Source organism: Megalobrama amblycephala, linkage group LG6, assembly GCF_018812025.1.
Source record: "Megalobrama amblycephala isolate DHTTF-2021 linkage group LG6, ASM1881202v1, whole genome shotgun sequence".
Taxonomy (NCBI): domain Eukaryota; kingdom Metazoa; phylum Chordata; class Actinopteri; order Cypriniformes; family Xenocyprididae; genus Megalobrama; species Megalobrama amblycephala.
The window spans coordinates 29467543-29494166 of record NC_063049.1 but is presented as its reverse complement, the minus strand read 5'-3'; the positions used below and the strand labels follow the sequence as shown (position 1 = coordinate 29494166).

Genomic DNA, 26624 nt, shown 5'->3' with positions numbered 1-26624 from the left:
TAAATGGTTAACTGAGGTTCAGGAGCAGGGCCACGCCTCAACCAATCACCTGACTTCTCAAAACCTTCTTATATCGGGCCACCCCCTGCAGTACTGTTTGTCTCATTCTCTCGAACCCTCCCTTTCCCTCCCTCTTTCATCCATTCAACCATCCTTACCATCCCTGTTCTCTTCCCTTCCAGGTTGTATCGGGGGGGTCCTAATCACTCTGCCTACATCTAACTGAGATGATGCCCCCACTCTGAGTCTCCCGGCCACCAACACTAGACGCCCGGATCAACCTGATTACTCTTCATCCTCTCCCTATTCATCCCTAACCGATTACCATCCCTTTCCCCTTCCTCTTCATCCTCTCCCTATTCATCCCTAACCGATTACTATCCCTTTCCCCTTCTTCATCCACTCCCTATTCATCCCTAACTGATTATCATCCCTTTCCCCTTCCTCTTCATCCTCTCCCTATTCATCCCTAACTTTCTTTAATAAATAATTTTTCAACATTTATGGCTGTGTCCTTGCTCATGAAAGTAAGGTTAATAATATAACTTAGATTACACATTTTTCAGTTTTACTCAAATTAGGGTGATGCAAAAATGAGTACACCCCACAACAAAAACTACTACATCTAGTACTTTGAATGGCCTCCATGATTTTTAATGACAGCACCAAGTCTTCTAGACATGGAATGAACGAGTTGGTGACATTTTGCAACATCTATCTTTTTCCATTCTTCAAGAATGACCTCTTTTAGAGACTGGATGCTGGATGGAGAGTGATGCTCAACTTGTCTCTTCCCCATAGGTGTTCGATTGGGTTCAGATCAGGAGACATACTTGGCCACCGAATCACTTTCACTCTGTTCTTCTTCAGAAATCCAACAGTGGCCTTAGATGTGTGTTTAGGATCATTGTCATGTTGGAAAAGTGCATGACGACCAAGGGCACGGAGTGATGGCAGCATCTTCTCTTTCAGTATAGAGCAGTGCATCTGTGAATTCATGATGCCATCAGTGAAATGCAGCTCCCCGACACCAGCAGCACTCATGCCCCACATAAGAACACTGCCACCACCATATTTCACTGTAGGCACCATGCATTTTTCTTTGTATTCCTCACCTTTGCAATGCCATACAGTTTTGAAGCAATCAGTTCCAAACACATTTATCTTGGTATAGAGTATAGAGTCCCAGTAGTCTTCATCTTTGTCAGCATGGGCACTGGCAAACTCTAGGCGGGCTTTTTTTGTGCCTGGGCTTTAGGAGTGGCTTCTTTCGTGGACTGCACCCATGCATGTATTTCCTCTGCAGTGTACGCCGTACTGTATCACAGGAAATAGTCACCCCAGTTTGGCTTTCTAGATAACTGCAGTGAACTTGCATGCCGATTTTCTTCAACCCTTCTCATCAGAAGACGCTCCTGTCGAGGTGTTAACTTCCGTGGACGACCTGGACGTCTCTGTGAGATGGTTGTAGTTCCATCTTTTTTAAATTTTTGAACCACTTTTGCTACAGTATTCTGACTGATGAGTGAAGCTTTGCTGATCTTCTTGTAGCCTTCACCTTTCTGGTGTAAAGAAATTATTTTCTTTCTCATGTCTTGTGACATTTCTCTTCCGTGTGGTGCCATTGCTGACAGCATGAAATGGGAAGGGGTTTTAACACCCGTTTATAGTCAACTGTCTGCTGGACACCAGTGTAATGAATAATTAGACTCACCTGTGGTTGAATTCTTGTTAAATTAGACATTTGTAGTCTAAAATTTAGCTTTGCTCCAGAGACTTTCAGTGGTGTAACTCATTTTTGCATCACCCTAATTTGAGTAAAACTGAAAATTTTGTTCTCTAAGTTATATTATTAACCTTACTTTCATGTTATAAGTTAAACAGATGTTAAATAAAACTTAGTCTTGTCAACATTTCATTATTTTGTAAATCGTTTTTGTGTTCATTGAGATATTGTTTAAAATGTTACTTTTCAAAGGGGGTGTACTCATTTACGCTGAGCACTATATATATATATATAGTATATATACTTGTTAAAGCTTTCATGATGACTAGGTAGTATAATTTAAGAGTGTACTCTTAAACCTTGGCAGGATTAGATAAGCAACCGAATATCATGAAAGATCATGTCATCCACAAGAGTATGTTTGAAATGTCATGTATGGCAGAGCCAATAGCCGACTGAACCATGTCATGTGGTTAGTTGAGTCATCCTGTGTCGTTATCAGCAAGCAGAGGACTGTACATGTATCATAAACATGGCAAAGCACATTACAGGCTTTAATGTTCTACCTGTGGCAGATTTATGTGGCACTTTTTATTGCACCTTGCATTGTGGATCTGGTAGAACAATATTTTATTGTTTTCCTTTCATATTGCCTATGATTAGAGGAAAGACAATAAATTAGTTTGACAACCTAAAGCTGATGATGTTTCAGCATATACCAGCAATGTTCCTGTAAAAATTACAGGCTGTCCTGTAATGACATAGTGTGACTTTGTGAAATCTATTGTTGTTTGGATTATGAATCTTCTTTACCAGTAATCCTGCTCTGATTCTTGACAGTCAATTACCATTAGAATACATTAGATGTCTGTTCCTTGTCTTCTTTCGGTACCTTCAAGCACTGTTTCATTTTCTGTGACAGTTGCTATTGAAGCCAGGCATCAGGCTTCAAGTTTATTTGTTTACTGAATTTTATTCCTCATTTTTTTCAAAGATGTTTTACCACAGTCACTGTATATTTTCATTATATTTATATATACACACACACATATATATATATATATATGAATAATTTTCAATTGCTCATCAGAGAAGAAACCTTTACTCAAATCAAATTACCACAATTTATACTTCACTTCACTAAACAATACCATTTCCCAAAATGTAACACACACTTGCAAACATTTAGGGAAATAGGAAGTTTCAGCACATCATGCAAGGAAATTAGTTGAATAAGGCTATAGAGTTTTGTGTAAGGCAAGGATCAATGACCTCATTGGTCATTTATGTTGTTTGTAAATAGAAAAATTTACCTATTCTTTGTCTGTGTCAATTATAGTTGTGCAGCATTGAAGATGTGTGTGTTGCTCAATTAATAACCCAATAATCCCTGCTGATTTTGTAAGTTTGAACACTTACGAAGAAATGAAGTGTCTATAATTTTATGGTAAGTTTATTTTAACGGATAGGAAGAATATGAAGCAAAAAATCCATAAAAAAATAAGTATTTGATCCCCAAGCAAAACTTGGTGGAGAAAACCTTGTTGGCAAGCACAGAGCTTGCCAGAAGACATTTCTTGTAGTTGGTCACCAGGTTTGCACACATCACAGGAGGGATTTTGGTCTACTCCTCTACAGATCCTCTCTAAATCCTTAAGGTTTCTTGGCTGTCACTTGGCAACTCAAAGTTTCAGCTCACTCCACAGATTTTCTATAGGATTAAGGTCTGGAGACTGGCTAGGCCGCTCCATGACCTTAATGTGCTTCTTTTTGAGCCACTCCTTTGTTGCTTTGGTGGTATATTTTGGGTCATTGTCATGCTGGGAGACCCATCCATGACCCATCTTCAGTGTTCTGGCTGAGGGAAGGAGGTTCTCTTCCAGAATTTTACGGTACATGGCCCCACCCATTGGTCCCTCAATGCGGTGAAGTCATCCTGTACCCTTAGCAGAGAAACAGCCCCAAAGCATAATGTTTCCACCTCCATGCTTGACTGTAGGGATGGTGTTCTTGAGGTCATTGTCAGCATTTCTCTCCGAGTCGAGTTGATGTCAAAGAGCTCAATTTTGGTCTCATGTGACCACAGCACTTTCTCCCAAGCCATTTAGATTTTCAGACAGGCCTGTCCATGTGCCTTCTTGGGACCTTTCGGGCACTGCAGGATTTCAATCCATTGCGATGTAGTGTGTTACCAATGGTTTTCTTGGTGACTGTGGTCTCAGCTGCCTTGAAATCATTAACAAGCTCCTCTTGTGAAGTTCTGGGCTGATCCCTCACCTTTCTCATGATCATCCTTTCCTCATGAGGTGAGATCTTGCATGGAGCACCAGACAGAGGGCAAATGATGGTTATTTTGTATTTCTTCCATTTCCAAATAATCACACCAACAGTTGTCTCCTTCTCAAGCTTCTTGCTGGTCTGGTAGCCCAATCCAGCATTGTGAAGGTCTACAATCTTATCCCTGATGTCCTTTAACAGCTCTTTGGTCTTGCCCATGGTGGTGAAGAGGTTGGAATGGAAGATACAGATTCTGTGGACTGGTTTCTTTTATACTTGTAACAAGATGACATTACATTACTTTCTTACAGTGACAGGACTAATCTGTGTTCCACATGGGCACATAACCAATCTGTGGGAGCCAGAATTCTTGCTGGTTGGTAGGGGATCAAATACTTATTTGACTCACTGAAATGCAACTCAATTTATAACCTTTATATAATGTATTTTTGTTGATATTCTGTCTCTATCCATTAAAATAAATCTACCATAAAAAATGATAGTCCCTTACAAAATCAGCAGGGGATCAAATAATTATTTTCCCCACTGTAACATCAGACAAACACAATAATAAAGTCTACTGTGCTGTTTCACAGGCCCAATATAATATAAATGTGAGATAGCCTAATGTGAGGGTGTATTCAGACAATAACTGTTTGTTTCCTCCAAAATAATCCCAGATTGCATTGTTTTTTATAATCATTTCATAACATAATGTAGCTACACCTTTAAAAGCACTGCGTTGACAATATGAGTTTATTACAGCATTTTTATTCTTCATTCATTTGGCTAAATATACAAAAATAACAATAGATTCGAACAACCGTGGAGACGGTGCTCAATGCGTGAATAAATAATAACATTAACTATGACATAATCAATTGCCCAATAAATCATGCAGACAAATACAAATATGTTTAGCTTCACACGTCTACGAAGGGCTAAAACGAAAACGAGTCGAAGCAAAACAATATTCTCTCATTGTTGTCCTTTTTTATATTGATAAACTTGACACTAAGTAAGGTAACGCTGACGTCAACAACCTATCTTCATGTAGGGAAAAAGTAGGGAAAACAGCCCGGTGAGTGACAGCCTCATTGACCAATGGCGTTGTCCGCAGGCTCTGTTCTTTAAAGATTCCACCAATGTGCGTCGAGGAAGGGAGGGGGTGAGGCAATTGGGCGTCGAGGCGAAGTTAGGTTGACGAATGGCAACCAACAGAGGACTACGAGTTAAAAATTGGATTATTTGATCATCTGACTGGCTTTAACGTTACATGAACGGACGTGGAGCACGTTGAGGGGAAACCGCAGATGATATTGTTGATTTTGGAGGCCGCCGTTCCGTTTGGATGTGTTTCGGGAAGACCCTCGCGTCTCGCGCATAGGTCGCGCGACAGATTAGCTGCGGCGTGCTGAGACCGAGTTCAAGAAATCACAAGTTGCACGCGCGAGAGGAAGACCCTTCCGCGCGATTGTTATTGCTGCCCGCCGAGAAATTTGGACATTTGGATCTCCTGCTATGACGTAGTTGGCGTTTCGTGACACATTGTTAATTCAGTTGCAGTTACATCTGATGGAGGCCCTAAAGTACCTGCTTAAATAATAATAATAATAATAATTTCATATTAATGGATGGCAGCCACTGCATATTTGACAGATTGAGACATTTTTCAGTCGATTGATTTTTGTGTTCAGTTCCGTTTCCCAGGACAACCAGACTATTGAGAAAACTTGCCATCCACGTTTGCGATTTTTATGTCATTCAAATTTATTTGAATTATAATACGTGGTCAGGATTTACTTATGGCTTTTGATGGTGGAACTTGCTCATCTGTCTTGAATCCATTGCCTCATGGAGTTTCAGTATTTCACGTTTGATAGGATGTAAGGAAGTCACATCTTAAGCACCAAAGATGATGGACTTTATTGTAAAATACTTCAGCTACTAGTCCAATGCTTCTTAACAAAAGCAACCTGGATGTCTAAGACCTGTTAAGTGAGACTGTCTTATTTATTCATAATATTATTCATTACGCTTGCTACTTAAATATCCATATTGAGGATTTGCTGTGAATGTCCTTTGAATCTCCAACAGATGGTAAAACTTTATAGACACTTCTCAGAGCATCATTGGTTTCAGAAACGTCTCAATGTCGGTGGATGAAGCCAAGTTAAAAAGTTCTGCTTTTTACACATAGGAGAGACGATTACAAACAAGCTGCACTGAAAGTAAAAGTGTATTGAGTAAAAAATCCGGTAAAAATGGCAAGTGAATGCACCTACAGTGCTCAGTATGACACTGATGACACCTTTCGCACTACTAAACTCTCAGCGGACGAGCAGCGGGAACGCGCGGGTTATGTGAACGGCGGCTGCGCGTCCCTCTCGTCTTCTCTCTTCGAGGTCATCGGCGGCTCTCTTTACCGTAGAAAGTTGGAGAAGGGTTTCGTCCAGTATCGGGAGGTGCTGGCTGAAGACAAGCGACTTCAGTCCATAGCTACTTTCCACGAGAAGAGACCCGGCAAGTCGCACCACACCCTGGAGGACACATACAGACTAGTGGCCGAGCACTATTGGTGGGAAGGTTTGTCAGTTTTCTCTTATGGTATTATTTTGTTTTTACTACCGATGCATTTTAAGTGTTAGTTTTATATCTGAAATTTGAATCAAATCATCATCATTAAAGTTTATACATGTTTAAATGTGTTAATTTATTCAATTATTTAAGCATATATGTATTCATGAGAGTTGTCGATTTACTGCGAGACGTGCAACAGCGACTATTGGCGATCCAATAATGTTTAAAGTACCAACGTGACTCAGATGAAATACTGCCAAGAAATAAAAATTGACAGTTCTTATTTTCTTTTCATGGAATATTGGAGTGTTTACCGGTATTATAAATAATTTATCCGTGCACATCATTGTTTTTTTTTTTATTGTTTTTTTTTTTTATTCATGTGTCCTTTTTATCTTTAATCAAAACAAGCTCCCCTCCCTCTTGCAATGGCATCTCTTTTCTGGTAACGTGTTTACTAGAGTGAAGGCGGGACAACCTGCCACTCACATGATAACACAGCAATTAGCAAAATACAATGATTGAATCAATTCTCAATGTACAAAAGTCTTTTTAAGGTGATTAAAGGGATAGTTCACCCAAAAATGAAAATTCTGTCATCATTTATTCACCCTCAGGTTGTTCCAAACCTGTATGAATTTCTTTGTTCTGTTGAACACAAAGGAAGATATTTTGAAGAATGTGGGAAACTGAACAGTTCTGGGGCACCATTGACTTCAATAGTATATTTTTGGAAGTCAGTGGTGCCCCAAAGCAGATTGATTACAAACGTTCTTCAAAATATCTTCCTTTGTTTTCAACAGAACAAAGAAATTCATACAGGTTTGGAACAACCTGAGGGTGTAAAAATGATGACAGAATTTTAATTTTTGGGTGAACTATCCCTTTAAAGGATTAGTCCACTTTTAAATAAAATTTTCCTGATAATTTACTCACCCCCATGTCATCCAAGATGTTTATGTCTTTCTTTCGTCAGTCGAAAAGAAATTAAGGTTTTTTATGAAAACATTCCAGGATTTTTCTCCTTATAGTGGACTTCAATGGACTCCACTGTGGAAGGTCAAAATTACAGTTTCAGTGCAGCTTCAAAGGGCTTTAAACCATACCAGACGAGGAATAAGGGTCTTATCTAGCAAAACGATCGGTCATTTTCGAAAAAAATACAACTGTATATGCCTTATAAACACAAATGATCGCCTTGCACATGCCTCCACTTTCCGTATTCTTCAAAAAGTTCACGCTGTATGTCCTACGCCTTCCCCATTCTACTTGAGGAAAAAAACAAAACTGGTGCCGCGTTTGTTCTGTAAGTTGAATAGTGAAGGTGTAGGACATACGGTGTAAGCATTTGAAGAATACGGAAAGTGGAAGCACGTGCAAGGCGATAATTTGTGGTTATAAAGCATATACAGTTGTATTTTTTTCAACCGTTTGGAGTCCATTGAAGTCCACTATAAGGAGAATAATCCTGGAATGTTTTCATCAAAAACCTTAATTTCTTTTCGACTGACGAAAGAAAGACATGAACATATTGGATGACATGGGGGTGAGTAAATTATCAGGAATTTTATTTGAAAGTGGACTAATCCTTTAAGGTGGCTATGATAGCATTTTATTTACACAGAACCTTTTGATTGGAGGAGTTGAGATGTTTTAGAGTTGGCTTGTTTTTAGAATGACTTTTATGCTGCATTGCATCCTTAAGGTGGATTTGGAGGTGGCAAAGCTCTCCCTCAGGGCCACCTTATCTCGAGACTTCTTATGATGTTTATAATTCTTAAACTGCTTTTGGAATGTCAGATCTCATTTAGTTATGCTTGGTATTAGATGACAGCGTTGTGATTAAGTATCTAGGCTGGTAACTGAAAGGTTGTTGAATTCGATATGGGTTGATTAAGCACTTAAGACACTTAACCTTAGGTTATTCCAGGAGCACCGAACCTGTCATTTGTGTATTAAAAGCTTTGGCTGAATGTTTACTTGGTGAATTTATTACTAAGTGGACATCAATGTTAGAAAGGTAAAATACACTGACCAAAAAAATATTTCAGATCATTGGTTGAGCTTCACATTTATAGCCAAATGCCAACTAAACTTTAGATTATTTTAGCAATTGATTTTCATCCAAGGGTTTGTAGATTGCTGACAGTATTCAGCTCAATCTACTGTCCATTTATTTCAGGGACACTGTCCCACTGGAATAGAGGTTAGTCATTTGTCAGCTGGCCAGTCATATAAAAGTTCATTTCTTCTGAGGGTTCAAACTCACCAACTTTAATGTAGATCTTTAACTCCTAAGCTATACCACTCCACAGTCCTCTGAGAACTGTTTGGAGTGGAACATATCTGTTCCATCTCTCACTCTCATTGGCAAGTCTGGACTTATTGTGTTGGGAGTAATAATCTGAGCTTTTGGTGTGCTGCTTCATGTTTTCAATGAATTGCACCATGAGTGATTTCTCAATACAGCTGGGTATTTTGCCCTGTGCCACAAACACCATAGTTTGCCAAATGAATTTGTTACAAACTAGACAAACAAGTAAGCCTAATGCAGATAATATGCCCATGTCTAATATGATGTTGCAGTTGTGGATCAAATTTGAAATTGCTGATGACTTGTTGATTTTGTTAGGTCATTAGCAATCTTAATTTATAAAACTGAGAGTGGAATTTATGAATGTATTTGATATTTGCACGAGTTTGTATCCTGATTTGGCAAATTGGTAAAAAGAAGATTTCAAAGTAACATCAATTTTCATGTCACAATTCATTCTAATATTGTTTAAAGACAGATATTTATTTGGATTTTACCTGGAGAATAAAATGCCACAAAAGTATGTTTTAGCCCTATTTTTTAATTTTAGCCTTATTATTTATATCTGCATGTATATATATTTTTTTAAAGTGAAATCAAATATAATATATACATATACATTAAAAAAATATTTACCACACTTAACCACTTTTTACATTGGCAAGTTTCTCATTTAACTGGAGTTGACTAGTGCAATACTCCTAAGAGATGATTATGACACATATTTCTGTTTAAAATTGTGTTATTTTCATTGCCAAGCAAAAAATTCACCTGCTGTGAATTGAGATTCCTACACTAGATGTCAGCTGATTTAGTCTATGTAATGTGAAAGTGAAAGAGAATGGGTAATGCCCACACAGAACTGAGCTACTTGTGGAATAGGAGTGGTCTGACAGCACTGACTTTCTTTTTTGCATAGACACACATCAAATCCTTGTCTGTAATAATTCTGTAAAAATGTATTTTTTCTTTTAGGAATGTATTTTCAGGTCAGAGACTATGTCTTTGGCTGTGAGGAATGCCAACGCAGTCAGTCTGAGAGATCAGCGGTAAGACTATGGTTTTTAAACCTATTTATCCACATTTCAGTCAGGATTACTGTTTTGACTTTATCTCTTACTTTCACTTTGTCTCTGTCTCTAGTGTTCCGATGTGGGACTTATCTCCAGGATGGTGGAATCGCATAGTCATCAAGTCTTAAGTAAACTTAATAGCCAACGGGAAGCAGGGCTTTTCTGTGATATCACACTGAAAACTGGTGATGGCCAGTCTTTCGTCGCCCACAAAGCAGTCCTTGCCGCGGTGAGCGAGTACTTCCAGGAGTTATTTACTGAAATGGACTCAGCCACAGATCCCCAGTCACACGTTGACCTCACAGGTATGGGTGCAGTACAAATTCAAGTTAAACCACTTTCAAAATCAGTGTTTGTTTACATTTGTATTAATTTAAAAAGGCCATTATTGAAATTATTAAGCATATTTTATTCATTATGGTGAGCCATTGTAGTCTTCTCTGTTGATGCTTTGGGTTGTTTAAAGTTTACTTGTTACAGGGTTCCCACAGTCATAGGAAACCTTGAATATTAGGGAATGTTAAAATTGTAATTTCCAGGATTGGAGTCATAGGAAACAATATATAACTACTTTACAACTGAACCTGCCACAGCTCCATCCTTAACCTTTAGACTGTCATTATCCTATGTTAACACACTTATATCTTTTATTTTATCATTCAGGGCATTAATAAGTTATTATTTATGGTTTCTCATATAGGATTCAGTGAGCAGAGCCTGCTTGCTTTACTAGAGTTCTCTTACACTTCCACCCTCAATCTGAGTCTGGACATCTTGACGGAGGTTTGTGCCATGGCCCGCCATCTACGCATGTGGCCTGCCCTTGAGGCTTGCTCTGCTATCAAAAGGGAGCAAGAGACTTGTCAGTTACATTCCAGAATGCACAGTACTCCTGGTGAACCAAATAGTTCAATGCCTGGACCTTTCAGGAGAGACCACTCCTCAGCTTCAGGAGGGAAAGTGGGACTCAAAAGGAAGAGAGAGGATGAGGAAGGAGAAGGTTCTGGGTCTTCCTGGAACATCCAAGCACAGTACAGTGAGCAGATTGTTGATAAGGTAACGGATGAATCTGAAACAGAAACCTCAAATCCTCAGTTCCAACGGCAAGTCCCGTTCAGTTTTCAGGTTGAGGAAAATGGCTTTCCATGCAGCCCAAATCGCAGAATGAAGCTCATGGACTTCAAATCTCCATCCTGCAAGAAAAAAACTGCCTCTCGCCCCACATCTTCAATCATCTCAACATCTCCTTGCACCTCTACTCGTTCTTCCTTTCCATCACGCCGTCTGCTTCGTTCTTCACCTGGCGCTGCACTTGCTTTGCGCAGACTCCTGCCGAAAATTGACCTCTCCACTAAGAGAAAGAGGAAGTCCTCTTCCTACCGGGCATATAAGCCTCAGTGTGAATTCTCAGTGACTCCGTCCCAATCTCAGGCAACTTCTTTGACCCATGATACCTCAGTAAAGGTAAAGGAGGAGTATGTGGAGGAGAAGGTATGTAACAAAGTCCCTCAAGAAGAGGTGCACAGTCCCCGTGCTCAGGAGAAATATCGTCTTCTTAGCTTCCTTGGCTTGCAGAGGAAATCCCTGTTGCCCGGTCCAGAAGAACTGTCCGGTTGGGGGCAGAAAAAACGACTTAGGAAGTTAAAAGTAAGTGATTATTCACTCACAGCCCGGCGGAAACCTCGTGCACAAGGCGTCCCATTGGGATTCGGAACCAGTTTAGGGGTGCTTGCTGCCGTTAATCCTTCTCTGTCTCTCTGTGACATGAGCAGAATGGACTTGCTGAACAGACCAGTGAAAATAGAACTCCAAGAATCTTGGAACCAAGAAAGGTCCAAAAGGAAAAGAAATGATCCTGTGCAGCCAATTGCAAGAGCTACACGTAGCAGGTCATTGCTGCACACAGACTCCAGTGCAATCGTTCAAACGCTCAGACGTCACCATAAAAATCAAGATAAAGCACCTTCCCAGCCTGCACGAAGAGGTAGAGTACCAGCACACAATGCCTCGTCCCCTTCAAAAAGTACTATGCTCAGGATAAAACAAGAATCTTCAGACAGTGCCATCCTGCAACCTATTCACCGTCGCAATACTGTCTGTAGCCCCCAGGCAACTCCTCCTAAAGCACCCGGACGTAGGGGTCGCCCACCAGCAGATCGCACAGTAAGGGTAGCCACAACAAATTTGCAGCACACAAAGCGGCACAAACCTGGGCGTCCCCCAACAGGTAAACCTAAGAGTTCAAAACAAATAGAAAGCAAAACAAAATGCAACCGTACTACAAGAGTGCCACAAGCAAAGCACAGCAGAATTGGAAGAGGAACACAGGTGAAGGAAAACAGAAAAATAAAGGAACATTCGAAAAGAAAGGACAGTCCTGAAGTTCAGTATGGTGTCATGAACTGGGATGCTTCCAACCATCAGCATCTTCACAGCCATCCTCTTTACAAAACAATAAAGGAAGAGCCAGCTGACCCCTTGCCCCTAACCCAGCCATTTCCAACCAGTGATCCCTCAGACCTGGGCAAGCGTCAGAGCAAACCGCCCGTCAAACTGTTGGATCAAGGCTTCCTCTTTGGGTTCTGTCGGCAGCCAAGTGGCATCAAACGAGAGGAGGAGAGCATGGACATCTATCTGACTCGTTCGGTCTCTCATGGAAGTAGTTCCCATTGCGATTCATCACCTGGCATGGGGAGAAGAGATCGGGTGAGGGCCAGAATTATGCCAGATCGGACAGGCCTAAATGGGCCTCACTGGGCAGGACTTGGCAACAGGCACTCACCCTTTTCCCAAAGGATTGCTATTCGAGTGAAGACAGAGAGGGATGAAACCAGCGTGTCCCGAGGGTCACAGGTTAGCCGAGTTTCTAGACACCCCCAAGTTAGCAAGAGGAGCTGTAAAGTCAAGAAAGAACCTACAAAGACAAAGGTGATAAAAGTTTCCCTAAGACTAGCATTTGGTGATGTTTAATCTTATGACAAAGGCATGTGACGTAACTGTATTGTAAACTTGTATGCAGCCTGGCTCAGGGAAGTAGTACTCAAATGTCAATCATTGGAAAGAATACTAAATTTAAATTGGTAATAAATACTTGAAAAAAAATCTAATATTTATCTGTTTTGTCTTCATAGAATGTAAATAAGCTGCTTCCTCTGAGCAGTCGCCGTTCCGTCCTACTGGAATCTATCCGACGGGCACGTCTGAAACAGCAGAAGAGTCCTCACAGTCGGACCTCCAGTGGAGCACATGCTTGCCTGCAGTGCAGAGCCACCTACAGGGATTGTGATGCCCTTATTATGCACCGGATCAAGCACATTGAAGGCAAACACTGGCCCTGTCCGGTATGTATCATGTCTCCTGAGATCAGGGAGGTGCTCCCTTCCCATCCCAGCAATGTGCCTGTCTAATGTACAAAGCTTTAATAAAAGGAGGGGTAGAGCTGATTATTTGCCCTTATTGTAAAAAAGAACCATCAGAGCTGTGACAAAGCGGTTTGCACGTCCAGCATATTGACTGAGCAGCGCGGGTTTGAATCCGGCTTGCAACATCAAAGGGTTAGTTCACCCAAAAATGAAATTTCTGTCATTGAGTACTCACCCTCATGTCATGTCATAGGCAGCAACGTCATTGCACCCTTTGAGGTCCAGAAAGGTTGTAAAAACATTGTTAAAATAGTCCACGTGACTACAGTGGTTGAATCTTAATGTTATGAAGCGAAGAGAATATTTTTGTGAGCAAAAACAAAACAAAAATAACTTTTATTTAACAATTTGATCTGTTATCGTACATAGTTAATGTAGTGAACTCAGGCTTCCTTGTTTATGTCCAAACGCCGACTCGGTATTGGCCGAAGCTGAACACGTGTGCGTGTGATGCTGATGCAGGAGCCGACCAGTTCACTACATCAACTATGTATGACAACAGTTAAAATTGTTGAATAAAGTCGTTATTTTTGTTTTGTTTTTACTACCTTTCTGGATTTCAAAAGGTGCAATGACGTTGCTGCCTATGTGTGGTTCAGATACCCTCGGATTTCATCAAAAATATAATTTGTGTTCCAAAGATGAAAAGTCTTACGGGTGTGGAACGAGATGAGGATGAGTACTTCATGACAGAAATTTCATTTTTGGGTGAACTAACCCTTTAATTCTATTTTTCTTTGCTCACTCCATAATTTCAGTCTACTCTCCACTTAATAAAATTGACAAAAGACCACAATAAAAAAGCACCCCAGTCATCTAAAGGTTTTCCTTTCCCTCTGACTTTGTACTTCTATATCTGTTTTTTTTTTTTTTTTTCTATTTTCACATTTAATTCTCTCTTGCAGTTGTGCAGCAAGACTTTCTTCAGACAGAGAAATGTGAGGAATCACATAAGGACACATAATCCCAAGCTCTACAAATGCCGCCAGTGCATTGCTGCTCATTGAGGTCAGTCTGTAATCCACAGACATCTCTATATTTCTGTTGATTTCCATAGTTTTTTTTTTCTCCATTAGTATTTTAATTTATTGTTTTACATTTTAGGTGAAAAGACACAGGATTAAATGAAGAGGAGCAAAGCTTTGTTTCTTTAAATATTAACGCTGTAAATACCAAGGATCTGTGATGTATGACAATGAGGTTGAATTTATTCATGTAAATAATGTCATGATGGTTTAAATGGTCCTTTTCCTCACAATAATTATTATTTAAGTAACTAAGCTGAAGTTGCTTTGCAATTGATACAGATGTGTTAAACCAGAACTTGAACCCATGTTGTTTTTCTCAGGGGGGCAGAGACTGATGGTCAAGGTGATATATGTATAATGAGAATTGTGTAGAATGCTTTAAATTTGTTATTACTAATGTAATTACTACAGTTGTTATTTCTATTGTTATTATGATTATTTTTTATAAATGGCATAATCTTGAGTGCACTTAATGTTAGCTTTGTTTTGAAACCTAAGAAAGATGCGATTGACTGGGATGTACTTGAATGATGGAGTGGAGCCAGTGGACTGCCCTAAACGTGTGGTTGTCTGGCATTGTTTTAGAAAAACTATTACAGAAATTAGTCAGGAATTTTTAAATGAAGGTTGGGTAAAAGGAGTTAGTTATTCTAGAAGTCACAAAATGGTTAGCCTGCATTGGTGAAATGCCATTATTTGGGTATATACAATTTTGTGAAAACATTTGTTTGATTACAACTTTTCAAAATGAGACAGTGACTGTGTCTTTTAAATAAGGGAATCCCAAAATGTCTAATGTGATTTTATTTTTTTCCCCCCCTCCCCTCCTTTGATAATTCCTTGTCTGACTTTTTATGCATATCCTTCTTTAACATACAATGCAATGGACTTTAATGAAGAAGTTTTAAATGTTGAAGTGTTTTGTCTGAAACACAAGTTTAAAATGTAGAACGACCAAATAGCCATATAAATAAATTTTGCATTTTAAAATTTACACTTTGCTTCGTGTATTTGTGTGCTTTGAAGTATTTTCGTTTGTTACACTAGGGAATTCACAAAGTAAAATGCTATAAAATGCAGAACATATTTTATTATATCATAATTTAATATGCATATCAGTAGTGAATATGTAAGAACATTTTCACCATATTGACTTGGATTTTACCTCGAACAGCACTTAATTTGACGTTAAAACATCAAATGTCATAGTTAAAAGAATGTGAGGTTGCAGCAAAATCTGTAGCAGTTTCGGATGACTGATACTCTGAAATGAAGGCACCTAATGGAGATACTGCACACAAACTCCCATTTAAATACTTGTGCACAAATTCACACATTATCAAGATTTTTGCTGTGAAATGTATGCTTAATATTATGACAGCCTGTGAATGAATTTGTTTACCAACTTGTACACTGCAGATAAACATTTTCTCATTTGTTACATTCGGTCATGATCCATTTTCCTTAATAAGAAAGGACTTGACAGAATTTAAACATAAGACTTCTGATACGTTTTGTTGTTGTTGTTGTTGTTATCAACACTTGAATCCATGTAGAAGAGACCCAAGATCCAGAGGATTCTACAGCCCAGACCACAACATTTGTGTTTTATGGGGCAAAGTCAAGAGTTGAGCGTTAGTGAGAGGTCAGAGTTTGGGATGGTCATCTGCACTGTTGCAGAGGGCAAAGTAATGTTCAGTAGGTAGAGAGTAAACAGCCATTGCCTTCTTAAACTCGTCCAGTGGGCAGTAGACATCACTGCAGCCTGGGATTTTTTGGTCCTGCAGGTATAATTAACAGCTTCAAAACGTGGATAGACAACACAAAAAAGATCTAGCCAGATTTAGCATTAAATCAATAATGACAAGTGATGTCAGAAGAAGTTATGGATGTTTGTAAGCCTCAAAACGTAGATATTATTAATGTATTAGGTTAATGTTCATTTCAACATTTACTAAGATCAAAATGCAGTAAAAGTATTGTTCATTCTTAGTCCATGTTAACTAAAGTAGTTTACAATAAGGTTTCATTAGTTAAGTGTTACCAAAAAAAAAAAAAAAAACTTAAAGCAAAGACTCATTAAATTGATCAAAAGAGAAAGAGATTTACTAAGTTACAAAAGATTTATATTTAAAATAAATATAACAGTAGTGTACCTATTTTTAGCATTACTGTGTGAATGGTCTTACCTGGCCAATGTAAGATACTTTAACATAGTGCTGGTTAGTTTGACGGTGCTGGTACAGCTCCAGTGTGATGTCAGCTGCATACGGCGGCCATTTCATGTCAAAAACCCCCAAAGCCATGAGACAAGGCATCAGTGTGGTGTCATGCACAGAGTACAGGAACAACTTTCTGTATCAACAAAAACACAAACAGCAACTTTAAATATCTTGTTTTCAAGAGGACATTTACACATGTGATCTCTGAGTCTGACCACTGTGAGGCAGCACCTCTCAAGTTTTGTAACTGACATTTACTGTCTGGAAATAGCAGGTAGAGAAAGTTACACAGTTGTTTAAAAAAAAAAATGTTTTGGACACTTAAAGCTTGAATGTCATTTTGCAAGTTTAATTTTTAAATATGGATTGCACAAGCAACCTAAACATTTTTTAACCTAAACATTAAAGGTGCCCTAGAATTAAAAATTGAATTTATATTGGCATAGTTAAATAACAAGAGTTCAGTACATGGAAAAGACATACAGTGAGTTTCAAACTCCATTGTTTCCTCCTTCTTATATAAATCTCATTTGTTTAAAAGACCTCTGGAAAACAGGCGAATCTCAACATAACACCGACTGTTACGTAACAGTCGGGGTGTACGCCCCCAATATTTGCATATGCCAGCCCATGATTGAGGCATAACACAAGGGCAGTTAGTATTACACAAGGGCAGAACGTCTGGATGTGCACTGCTGAATAATCAGACTAGGTAAGCAAGCAAGGAAAACAGCGAAAAATGGCAGATGGAGCAATAATAACTGACATGATCCATGATAACATGATATTTTTAGTGATATTTGTAAACTGTCTTTCTAAATGTTTAGTTAGCATGTTGCTAATGTACTGTTAAATGTGGTTAAAGTTACCACTGGTTATTACTGTATTCACGGAGACAAGAGCCGTCGTTATTTTCATTTTTTAACACTTGCAGTCTGTATAATTCATAAACACAACTTCATTCTTTATAAATCTCTCCAACAGTGTGTAATGTTAGCAAGTTAGCCACAGAGCATAGCCTCAAACTCATTCAATATCAAATGTAAACACCCAAATAAATACAATACTCACACAATCCGACGCATGCATTCAGTATGCATGACGAACACTTTGTAAAGATCCATTTTGAGGGTTATATTAGCTGTGTAAACTTTGTTTATGCTGTAATAGAGTCGAGAGCTCGGGAGGGGGCAGAGAGCGCGCGATTTAAAGGGGCCGCAACCTGAAATCGGCTCGTTTGTAATTATGCCCCAAAATAGGCAGTTAAAAAAATGAATTAAAAAAAATCTATGGGGTATTTTGAGCTGAAACTTCACAGACACATTCAGGGGACACCTTAGACTTATATTACATCTTTTAAAAAAAGTTGTAGGGCACCTTTAAAATATATCAAGTTTAAAATGATAAAACAATAGATGTGCTGTTCAAAATGAAGACACCTTTCTGGTTTACAAGTTGAGCCTTGAATTTTGTCCTCAATGTTGGTTAGGAGTATGTGGAAAAGTGGACCCACGCACATCTGTAAATTCTGCCTGAGGACAAACAAAAGCAAATAAACATTTACAGAGACCTTAAATCATAAGCAACTTCTTACATTCTCTTCTCAAGAATCTATAGCAGGATTCCCTAGCCCTCACCTCTTACTGGGCTCATAGATGTGACAGATCATATCTACTGCTCTCTGCTCTACGATACTCCTCCAGTGCTCCAGAGCTGTAGGAAGCGGCAGGCCATGGGTCTAGGATCAATAATATAACAGTACTGAATTTGAAAAACATAGCTAACACAGATGAATGTGTAGAAAGTATCAACAGGGGGGCACTTTACCTCTCTGGCCACCATGTCATCTCTAATGAGGATGAAGTCGAGACGTTGATGAGGATCGACACCCAAGGAGCTCTGGATGCTCTGGAGGTCTGCAGCAATGTCAGGAAGCGTGGATGATTCTCCCCAACGATGACTACATTTGATGCACCACAGTCAATCACAGACACATGATGTTAGACCAGTTTTGGGCATTTACACTCATATTCAAAACTTTGGGGTCAGGAGGATTTTTTTATTTTTTTTTGAAAGAAATTATTACTTTTATTTAGCTAGCATGATTGATGAAAAGTGACAGTACATAAGACATATTACATAATTTTACAAAAGACATATTTCAAATAAATGCTGCTCTTTTGAACTCTATTCATCAAAGAACCAAAAAATATTAAGAAGCACAACCGTTTTCAACATTTATAGTAACAATTAGTGGTTAAACGGATCGTTGTTAATCCATGATATGTATGGAGCAAGCCCCACGGTTAGGGACGCATGTGATTCGCAGATCAATTGCAAGTTTAACTGCAATAGAGTGAAAGGTTATCATTTGCACATGTTTTGTCTTGCTAGTTTACACATTAAATAGATATAAAACCATTCCAGCGCTAGAAGAGGCAAAAGAGGATTTCGGTATCGCACTCCACGCTGTAATTGGTGCGCACATAGCCTACATACAAGGCTCGCTCGCGCACAAAGAGAGAGAGAGAGAGAACAACAATGCATGTAGGGCAGAATTAGGCCGATTCCCATTGATTTTTAATATGCAAAAAATATCCCTCAAATTCTGGATGCATCTAAAATCAAGTCCCACAGAATCGCTACATTTTAAAGCATTACTAACCCAAGAACTGAACCCTGAAAAAAGTCCCCTCAGTCAGCTGGTTCTGAGACTTACTAACCTGACTAACTCTACTAACACTAACCAGTCTCAGACCAGCACTGCTTCTCCAAACATCAAAATAAACCAAATTTTCAAACAATCTAAAAATACATATCTGGAACATTGGGATGAGGAAACTAAAACACAAAGTAAATTACAATTCTATCGAACTCTGAAATCAAATTATGAATTAGAAGAATATCTCCAAAGTGTCAAAGACACAAAGCAGAGACGGATCCTGACCAAGTACAGGCTCAGTGAGCACAGTCTAGCCATCGAGACCGGCAGACACAGAAAGAGCTGGCAACCCAGAGAGCAAAGGGTGTGTGTTCACTACAGGACAGGAGAGACTGAGACAGAGATGCACTTCCGCCTTCACTGTCAAAAATACATATCAATTAGAGATCTCTACTTCACAAAATTTTGTAACGTAATAAAGAACTTTACTGCCATGAGTGAAGTAGAACAAATAAAGTTAAAGGTGCCCAAGAATGCTTTTTCACAAGATGTAATATAAGTCTAAGGTGTCTCCTGAATGTGTCTGTGAAGTTTCAGCTCAAAATACCCCATAGATTTTTTTTAATAAATTTTTTTAACTGCCTATTTTGGGGCATCATTAACAATGCACTGATTTAGGCAGCGCCGCCCCTTTAATTTGCGTGCTCCCTGCCACACGAGCTGTCGACTATATTACAGCGCATTTACAAAGTTCACACAGCTAATATAACCCTCAAATAGTCTGGCTATCACCAGACCAAACTCAATTTAAAATTGAACATTGGTCTGGGGAGCATTATTCACGCAATTGGATAGTCCTTCAACCAATCAGATCAACGATTCGGGTGACGTAGTTTGCAGAGCGATGCGAAAACTCCAGACAAGTTTACCATGTGTCTCAATCAGCTCCCTAGTTCAGTAGTGAGGGCACTGATCAGGGAATCAGCCACATTCACTTGCATGATATACTGATTCACGACCTAGGGAACTAGGGAGCTGATTGAGACGCAGGTTTAGTTTGTATTGGTTTGTAGCTTTGCAGCAATGGCATCGAGCGATTTTTGCAGGTTGTGCAAAAAAAAATGAAAGTGATCGCTATTTACAACCACTCGAGCAATTTGTTTGCTAACTAAAGAAGTCATTCAGCATCGTCGAGAGTTTAAAAGGCAACTCTGATACTGTTCTGGTTCTGTGTAAATGAACGCGGAATATAGGCTAACCGCCCTAAACTACGTCATTGTCATGACAACCAACAAGAATTCCAGTCAGCTCAGGCGGCGCGAGATAATAAATATAATAAAAATATTGTCTACCATCAAGGGGCATTGAAGTAAAAGAGTCCTGTACTCACATCGTGAAGCAAATCATTGTGTGTCATTAATCGCTGTTTGTAATCTTCCTACGAAGAGACTGTCAGATCAACGCTCTGCTACATTTCTCTCAGATAAGGTAAATGCTTAACACAATCTGCGTCACTGTGATTGTGCATTGTTATTTTGGAGTGACGGGTAGATCAAGCAAAGCTGCTTACCGTCGCTTCTCTATCGTCATCGTGTTATACCCGCCAATAGCGAGCAAGGTGGATAAGCCAGTCTGTGATTGGTTCCCGCAAAAGTGTAACAGGAGCAGTAGAAATGAATGTACGGGTTTCCAGACTGAGTTGCCGAGCGAAATCAAATCGCCGACAGATCAGGCTGGGTTTACCCAGACTAACCCTCAAATGGATCTTTACAAGATGTTCATCATGCATGCTGTATGCATGCTTTGAATTATGTGAGTAAAGTATTTATTTGGATGTTAACGTTTTATTCTGAGTGAATTTGAGGCTGTCCTCCGTGGCTAACGGCTAATGCTACACTGTTGGAGAGATTTATAAAGAATGAAGTTGTGTTTATGAACAGATTGCAAGTGTTTAAAAATGAAAATAGCGACGGCTCTTGTCTCCGTGAATACAGTAAGAAATTATGGTAACTTTAACCACATTTAACAGTACATTAGCAACATGCTAACGAAACATTTAGAAAGACAATTTACAAATATCACTAAAAATATCATGTTATCATGGATCATGTCAGTTATTATTGCTCCATCTGCCATTTTTTGCTATTGTTCTTGCTTGCTTACCTAGTCTGATGATTCGGCTGTGCACAGATCCAGACGTTAACTGGCTGCCCTTGTCTAATGCCTTTTATAATGTTGGGAACATGGGCTGGCATTATGCAAATATTGGGGCATTCACCCCGACTGTTACGTAACAGTCGGTGTTATGTTGAGATTCGCCTGTTCTTCAGAGGTCGTTTAAACAAATGAGATTTATATAAGAAGGAGGAAACAATGGAGTTTGAGACTCAATGTATGTCTTTTCCATGTACTGAACTCTTGTTATTTAACTATGCTGAGGTAAATTCAATTTTTGAATCTAGGGCACCTTTAATATTAGGAGAGGGACCGACAGCAGCACTGGCTGCGAGATACGTGTGGATGTGCCACAGCCTGAGAGACAGCAGGTGAATGTGTGTAATGTATGTGTCTGACCTCAGTGTGTTTCCCTACCGTCCACCACAGTGACCCTCCGTATGTGTTTGTGTATATATTTGTTTAACCACTGTGGTAACAAATGTTCCGACATGTTCTATTGTGTTACACTGTTAATTTAAGTTTAAGTTATGTTGTAATATTTGATAGCATTATAATATTTGATATTATTTTCTTCTATTATACAGATGTTTTTATTATTGTTTTATGTATGCTTTGGCAATATTATATTATTTACAGTCATGCCAATAAAGCAATTTTGAATTTGAATTTGAATTTGAGAGAGAGACGCGTTACATATAGCTCTCGAACTCCAAATTGATTTCTCTTTCGCTTCCTCAGTGCACTTGGATGGACACATACACGCATTATGTCAATCAAAATACCCCTCTCGGCAAGTATTCTCGTAAACACATTCAGTTATATCTTAATTGAACGAGGTGAGAAATTGGATGTGTGCATGCATGGGGTCTTACTCTTAAAGTGACAGCAACCTATAAATACTTGCTGTTGTCTGTTAATCTATATTAAATTTATACAGTGAACAATGTCATTTTACATTTAATTATTACATTTCTGTACATGAAAATTAATACTACAGTTAGACATTATACTTTATTTGTAACTTTTTGTTGTATATCTATGCTTGTAATTGGTGTACAGTATTTGTTCTTTTTACAGTCTGTTCACTTGCCTTTAATAATGTAGGCTATTAGTTAGGCTAATAGTTTCTGCTGTCATATTGGAGTTGTTAAAGTGGGCTAAGTAATAAATGGAAAGTTACCACCCACCCCCAAATTTCTTTTTTTTTTGTGCTGATCCGAAAAATGATCCAATCCGTGACTTAATAACAGTGATATGATCCACTAATAACGTTGAACCACTAATAACAATAATTGAGCAAATCAGCATATTAGAACAATTTCTGAAGGATCACGTGACACTGAAGACTGGAGTATTGATGCTGAAAATTCAGTTTTTTAATTGATTTTAAAATAGAATACAGTTATTTTAAATTGTAATAATATTTCACAATATTATTGTTGTACTGTATTTTTTATCAAATAAATTCAGCCTTGGTGAGCATAAGAAACTTCTTTCAAAAGCATTAAAAAAATCTTACCGACCCCAAACTTCTGGACGGTAGACGGTAGCAAAGGTCTAATGTTTCATTATAATAAAGTATAATGTTGTTATTAGAGTATTGTTTAACCAGGAAAAAAGTACAAACCTCAATAAATAAACAAATAATTAAAGAAAAAAAAAAGGTTAAATATTTAGGAATAAGTAGTTCTTACAATTCTTAGATTTTTTTTATTTAAATGTATTTAATTATTATTATTATTATTGTTATCATTATCATTATCATTATCCAAAAAAAAATTCTCAATTAACTTTCCATTTTGAGCTGTTGTTCAGTATGAATGTTATATTAAGTTTATTATCATCATTATTATCAAAATAAAGCAGGTTTTACCCAATGAGCCGCTTGAGCAGCTTGCATCCATGATAGTTGGGATATAGGACTTCATTCTCAGCCTTATCAGTGAGGATGGACACAACACCTTAGAGTGGGAGAAAATCAAACATGGAAAGGCAAACACAGGAGTGTGTAATGCTCATCTCATCCATTACTCAACCAAACCACACAAAAAAAGAATAGCTGAGCTGCCACCTTACCTGCTTGTTCCTGTTGGAACAGTCCAGCCACCAAACACTTAGCCGACTCAATGGTGCGTACAATGTTGGTAGAGCGAATGCTGTAAATCAACGACAGATAGTCCATCTTACTCATTTAGCTTAATGATGCAATTCAGAGCCATAAACATTCATATAAATTAAGTCCCATTAGTTAACGTTAGCAATTCGTTTGTTAAAGTATTTATTTTTTGTTAATGTTAATTAATAAAAATACAACTGTTCATTGTTAGCGCATGTAAGCTCAAGTCAATTAAATAATATTAACAGATTCAACCTTAGATTTAAATATGTATTAGTAGATGTTGAAATGAACATAAACTAAGATTAATCAATAAAAAGTTTAATGTAGTTAACTAATGTTAACAAATTAAACTTTACCGTTTTTTCTCCTCAATATAATACAATTTAACATGTCATTTTTGCCAGCAGCAAAACGGTGTCGAACAATATAAAAATTTTAATGAAAAATCGCCAATATCACTCACTAAACTTCTTTAGGGTTGAAAGAAGGTGTGAGAAAGGGCTCTTCCTGTATGTATTTCTTTCGTAACTTCACTCCAAGATCGTACAGCTGTTGCATGCCCACCGTGGTCAGCTGACCTGGATAAGTTCCACCCTATGAAAGCAGGAGCCAAAGTCATTCTTTTTTTATGTGAGAACCTGGCACAATTTCCATCTAAACAGTTAGGTATGCTAATGTTTACATAATGTCTGACACTGCCATTTACTATCAATCCACTTCATTCCAAACATGCACTCAAAACACGCCTGTAAATGACACTATATCACTAAAACTATGTAGACATCCAAACAACACAACCATACAGTATGTCTGCTGAGCATTTCATTTCCAAACCATTTGCTCTTTTATGTTCTACTCTTCACAGAAAGCTTTTATTATATGTTAGAATGTGGCTGCACATATTTGGTCCAATCTAAACACAAAAGCATCACTGATGCTGGGAGAAGGGGTTTAGTTCAATGGGATTCAGGTCTGAGCTTTGTTGCAGGTCAGTCAAGTTCTTCTACACCAGACTCAATAAACCTTTTTATTTTTTGACCTTGCTTTGTGCACAGGGGCATTGTCACGATGGAGCAAAAAAGGACCCTCGCCAAACTGTTGCCACAAAGCTGGATGCACACAATTCTGTAGAACAGGGATGGGCAACGTCAGTCCTGGAGTACTGCTGTCTTGCAGAATTTAGCTCCATCGCTGATAAAATACTGAAGACAATGAGTAGCTTGTTCGGGTGTGTTTGATTAGGCTTGGAGCTCAACTAAGCTATGAAGTAGCATTAATATTTGCCCACTCTGGACTCACTGGAATAGCCAAACCTATTAATTAAAAGGAGTTGTGGTCCTTTTTAAACTAATGTTACCTTTCAGTAGGCAAACCACAAGCTGGATCCTTTCTAATCCTCTGTGCAAAACACAGTTTCCGTTGTATAAGAATGTGGCACAAATGCATAAACACAAACTCACTGTCAATATTTTGGCCCTGTAGCTGTCCTCCACAGGAGCTGGGGGTCTGGGTCCCCCCTGCAGGTCTGTAATCATATAGTCTATTTCTGTGTGAGCGGGCGCTTCTAGTAGCTCAGGGACCCATTGTGCCTAGGGGTGCAAAAACCATGCGTCATACTGGATATAATTAGCATCAACATGTAGACTATTAAAGACATATGACAGCGCCACTGTCTCTGAGTAAAAAAAGCACACTGTTAAGACTGAGATTGACAAATGATTCTGAGACATTTAAACAATTAAGAATAATGCCACATTTGTGCATTCTCTAGATTCTTGTTGGGGTTTTTTGTCCCAACATCTTTTGTATTATACTTATTATATTAAAATTATTATTCCCCCCATTTACCCCCCATGATCACACAACATTACAACTTTGGGCACTGAAGTGACACTAATCAGCTCTCTTACCTCCAACACATCTGGTATAGATTTCAGCGGCGTCCTCGCCCCATGTCTGAATAAAACTTGAATTAATTTAAGCTCGTATGGAGAGGGTTCAGCCTTATTCTTTTGAAACCAAAACACTGACCCGAGGGCCACTGAACCCACCAAACCCACACGTGCCCACATGATGCACCTGAAAGAGACATTGAAAAGAGACACAACACTTGACTTGACATTTTTGGTATGTTGACATATCCTGTGTTGTGACATATTACTCCAGATAAAACTGAACAACACTCTACATATTATTTTCTAATTAATATAGAGTTTTATAACCTCAACAATTGAAAGCCTACATGGAATGTTTGTCTTCTAAAATTCATTGGTCGCAACAGAGGAGCATTTAAAACGAACTTAGTTAAACCTAAAATGTGATTAAAACCTAAAAGAAAAGGTGACCAGTTATGATATATCAAATATACATTTTAAGCTAAAATGTTCGTGATGTTTTAAAATTGTGTCAACTGCATGTGTCATACAGATCCACTTATAAGTAATTGTTTTCTTTACAGATTGTATTTATACTTATAATAACATTACAATTAATTTATCACGTTGGATACATGATTTCTACATTGTATACAACTGTAGCTTACATATATTTTGTTTTTTGTGTGATATATATATAGGCTATATCAAAATGTGTCAGTACATTTCCATAAGTGACTCAAACACAGCAACTTCTGTCTCTTTCAGTAATGCTGCCTGCCTGTCATATCAGCAAGTTTCATACGCTCTTGCAAACTGTCAAATATCATGCACTAGTTTTAATCTATTAAGTAAAGTAAAAACATCTAGGTACACTAGAGAAAGTGCTTTTAAATATCACCAACCTGAAGGTCTCAGTCCCGGCAAGTTAATTCCACTGGTTTTGAATTGCACTCATTCCTTTTAGTTTCAGGAAGATTGAATATTACGCCGGTTGACGGTGAGGTGCATTCTGGGATATGTAGTTTCATAGTCTACCTGTTCATTCTGAGCAAAAGTGGAAACATCATATTGTAAAACTACATTTACCATACTCATAAATGCATAACTCGTCTAGTGGCGTAATGTTCCTGTGCAGAACGACATAAC

General features: G+C 38.5%; 2 protein-coding genes across 2 annotated transcripts; one reads left to right on the top strand and one right to left on the bottom strand.

The window, feature by feature from the left end:
* The first annotated feature begins 5147 nt into the window (after positions 1-5147).
* si:dkey-229b18.3 (serine/arginine repetitive matrix protein 2) lies at positions 5148-15414 on the top strand. Its single transcript, XM_048193794.1, has 7 exons — positions 5148-6589; positions 9873-9946; positions 10041-10275; positions 10671-12898; positions 13102-13311; positions 14298-14400; positions 14497-15414. Exons 1-6 carry the CDS (start codon positions 6268-6270, stop codon positions 14397-14399), a joined length of 3171 nt encoding a protein of 1056 aa, XP_048049751.1. The 5' UTR covers positions 5148-6267; the 3' UTR covers position 14400; positions 14497-15414.
* A 76-nt stretch (positions 15415-15490) lies between these two features.
* On the bottom strand, positions 15491-26518 carry acp6 (acid phosphatase 6, lysophosphatidic). Its single transcript, XM_048193798.1, has 11 exons — positions 26381-26518; positions 25512-25680; positions 25062-25190; positions 24065-24195; positions 23559-23638; positions 23356-23443; positions 18470-18602; positions 18280-18380; positions 18082-18174; positions 16610-16775; positions 15491-16201 (listed from the first exon to the last, which is right to left on the bottom strand). The coding sequence occupies exons 2-11, from the start codon at positions 25671-25673 to the stop codon at positions 16067-16069; spliced, it is 1218 nt and encodes a 405-aa protein (XP_048049755.1). The 5' UTR covers positions 25674-25680; positions 26381-26518; the 3' UTR covers positions 15491-16066.
* Positions 26519-26624: the final 106 nt, after the last annotated feature.

Excerpts from the sequence above, each read along its gene's own strand:
- si:dkey-229b18.3 (XM_048193794.1), top strand. The coding sequence starts at position 6,268 with ATGGCAAGTGAATGCACCTACAGTGCTCAGTATGACACTGATGACACC. Across the intron at positions 6,590-9,872 it reads CGAGCACTATTGGTGGGAAG|GAATGTATTTTCAGGTCAGA; the intron begins GTTTGTCAGTTT and ends TTTTTCTTTTAG. Across the intron at positions 12,899-13,101 it reads AAGAACCTACAAAGACAAAG|AATGTAAATAAGCTGCTTCC; the intron begins GTGATAAAAGTT and ends TTGTCTTCATAG.
- acp6 (XM_048193798.1), bottom strand. The coding sequence starts at position 25,673 with ATGTGGGCACGTGTGGGTTTGGTGGGTTCAGTGGCCCTCGGGTCAGTG. Across the intron at positions 24,196-25,061 it reads ACAGGGCCAAAATATTGACA|GGTGGAACTTATCCAGGTCA; the intron begins GTGAGTTTGTGT and ends CTGCTTTCATAG. Across the intron at positions 18,175-18,279 it reads ATCTATGAGCCCAGTAAGAG|GCAGAATTTACAGATGTGCG; the intron begins GTGAGGGCTAGG and ends GTTTGTCCTCAG.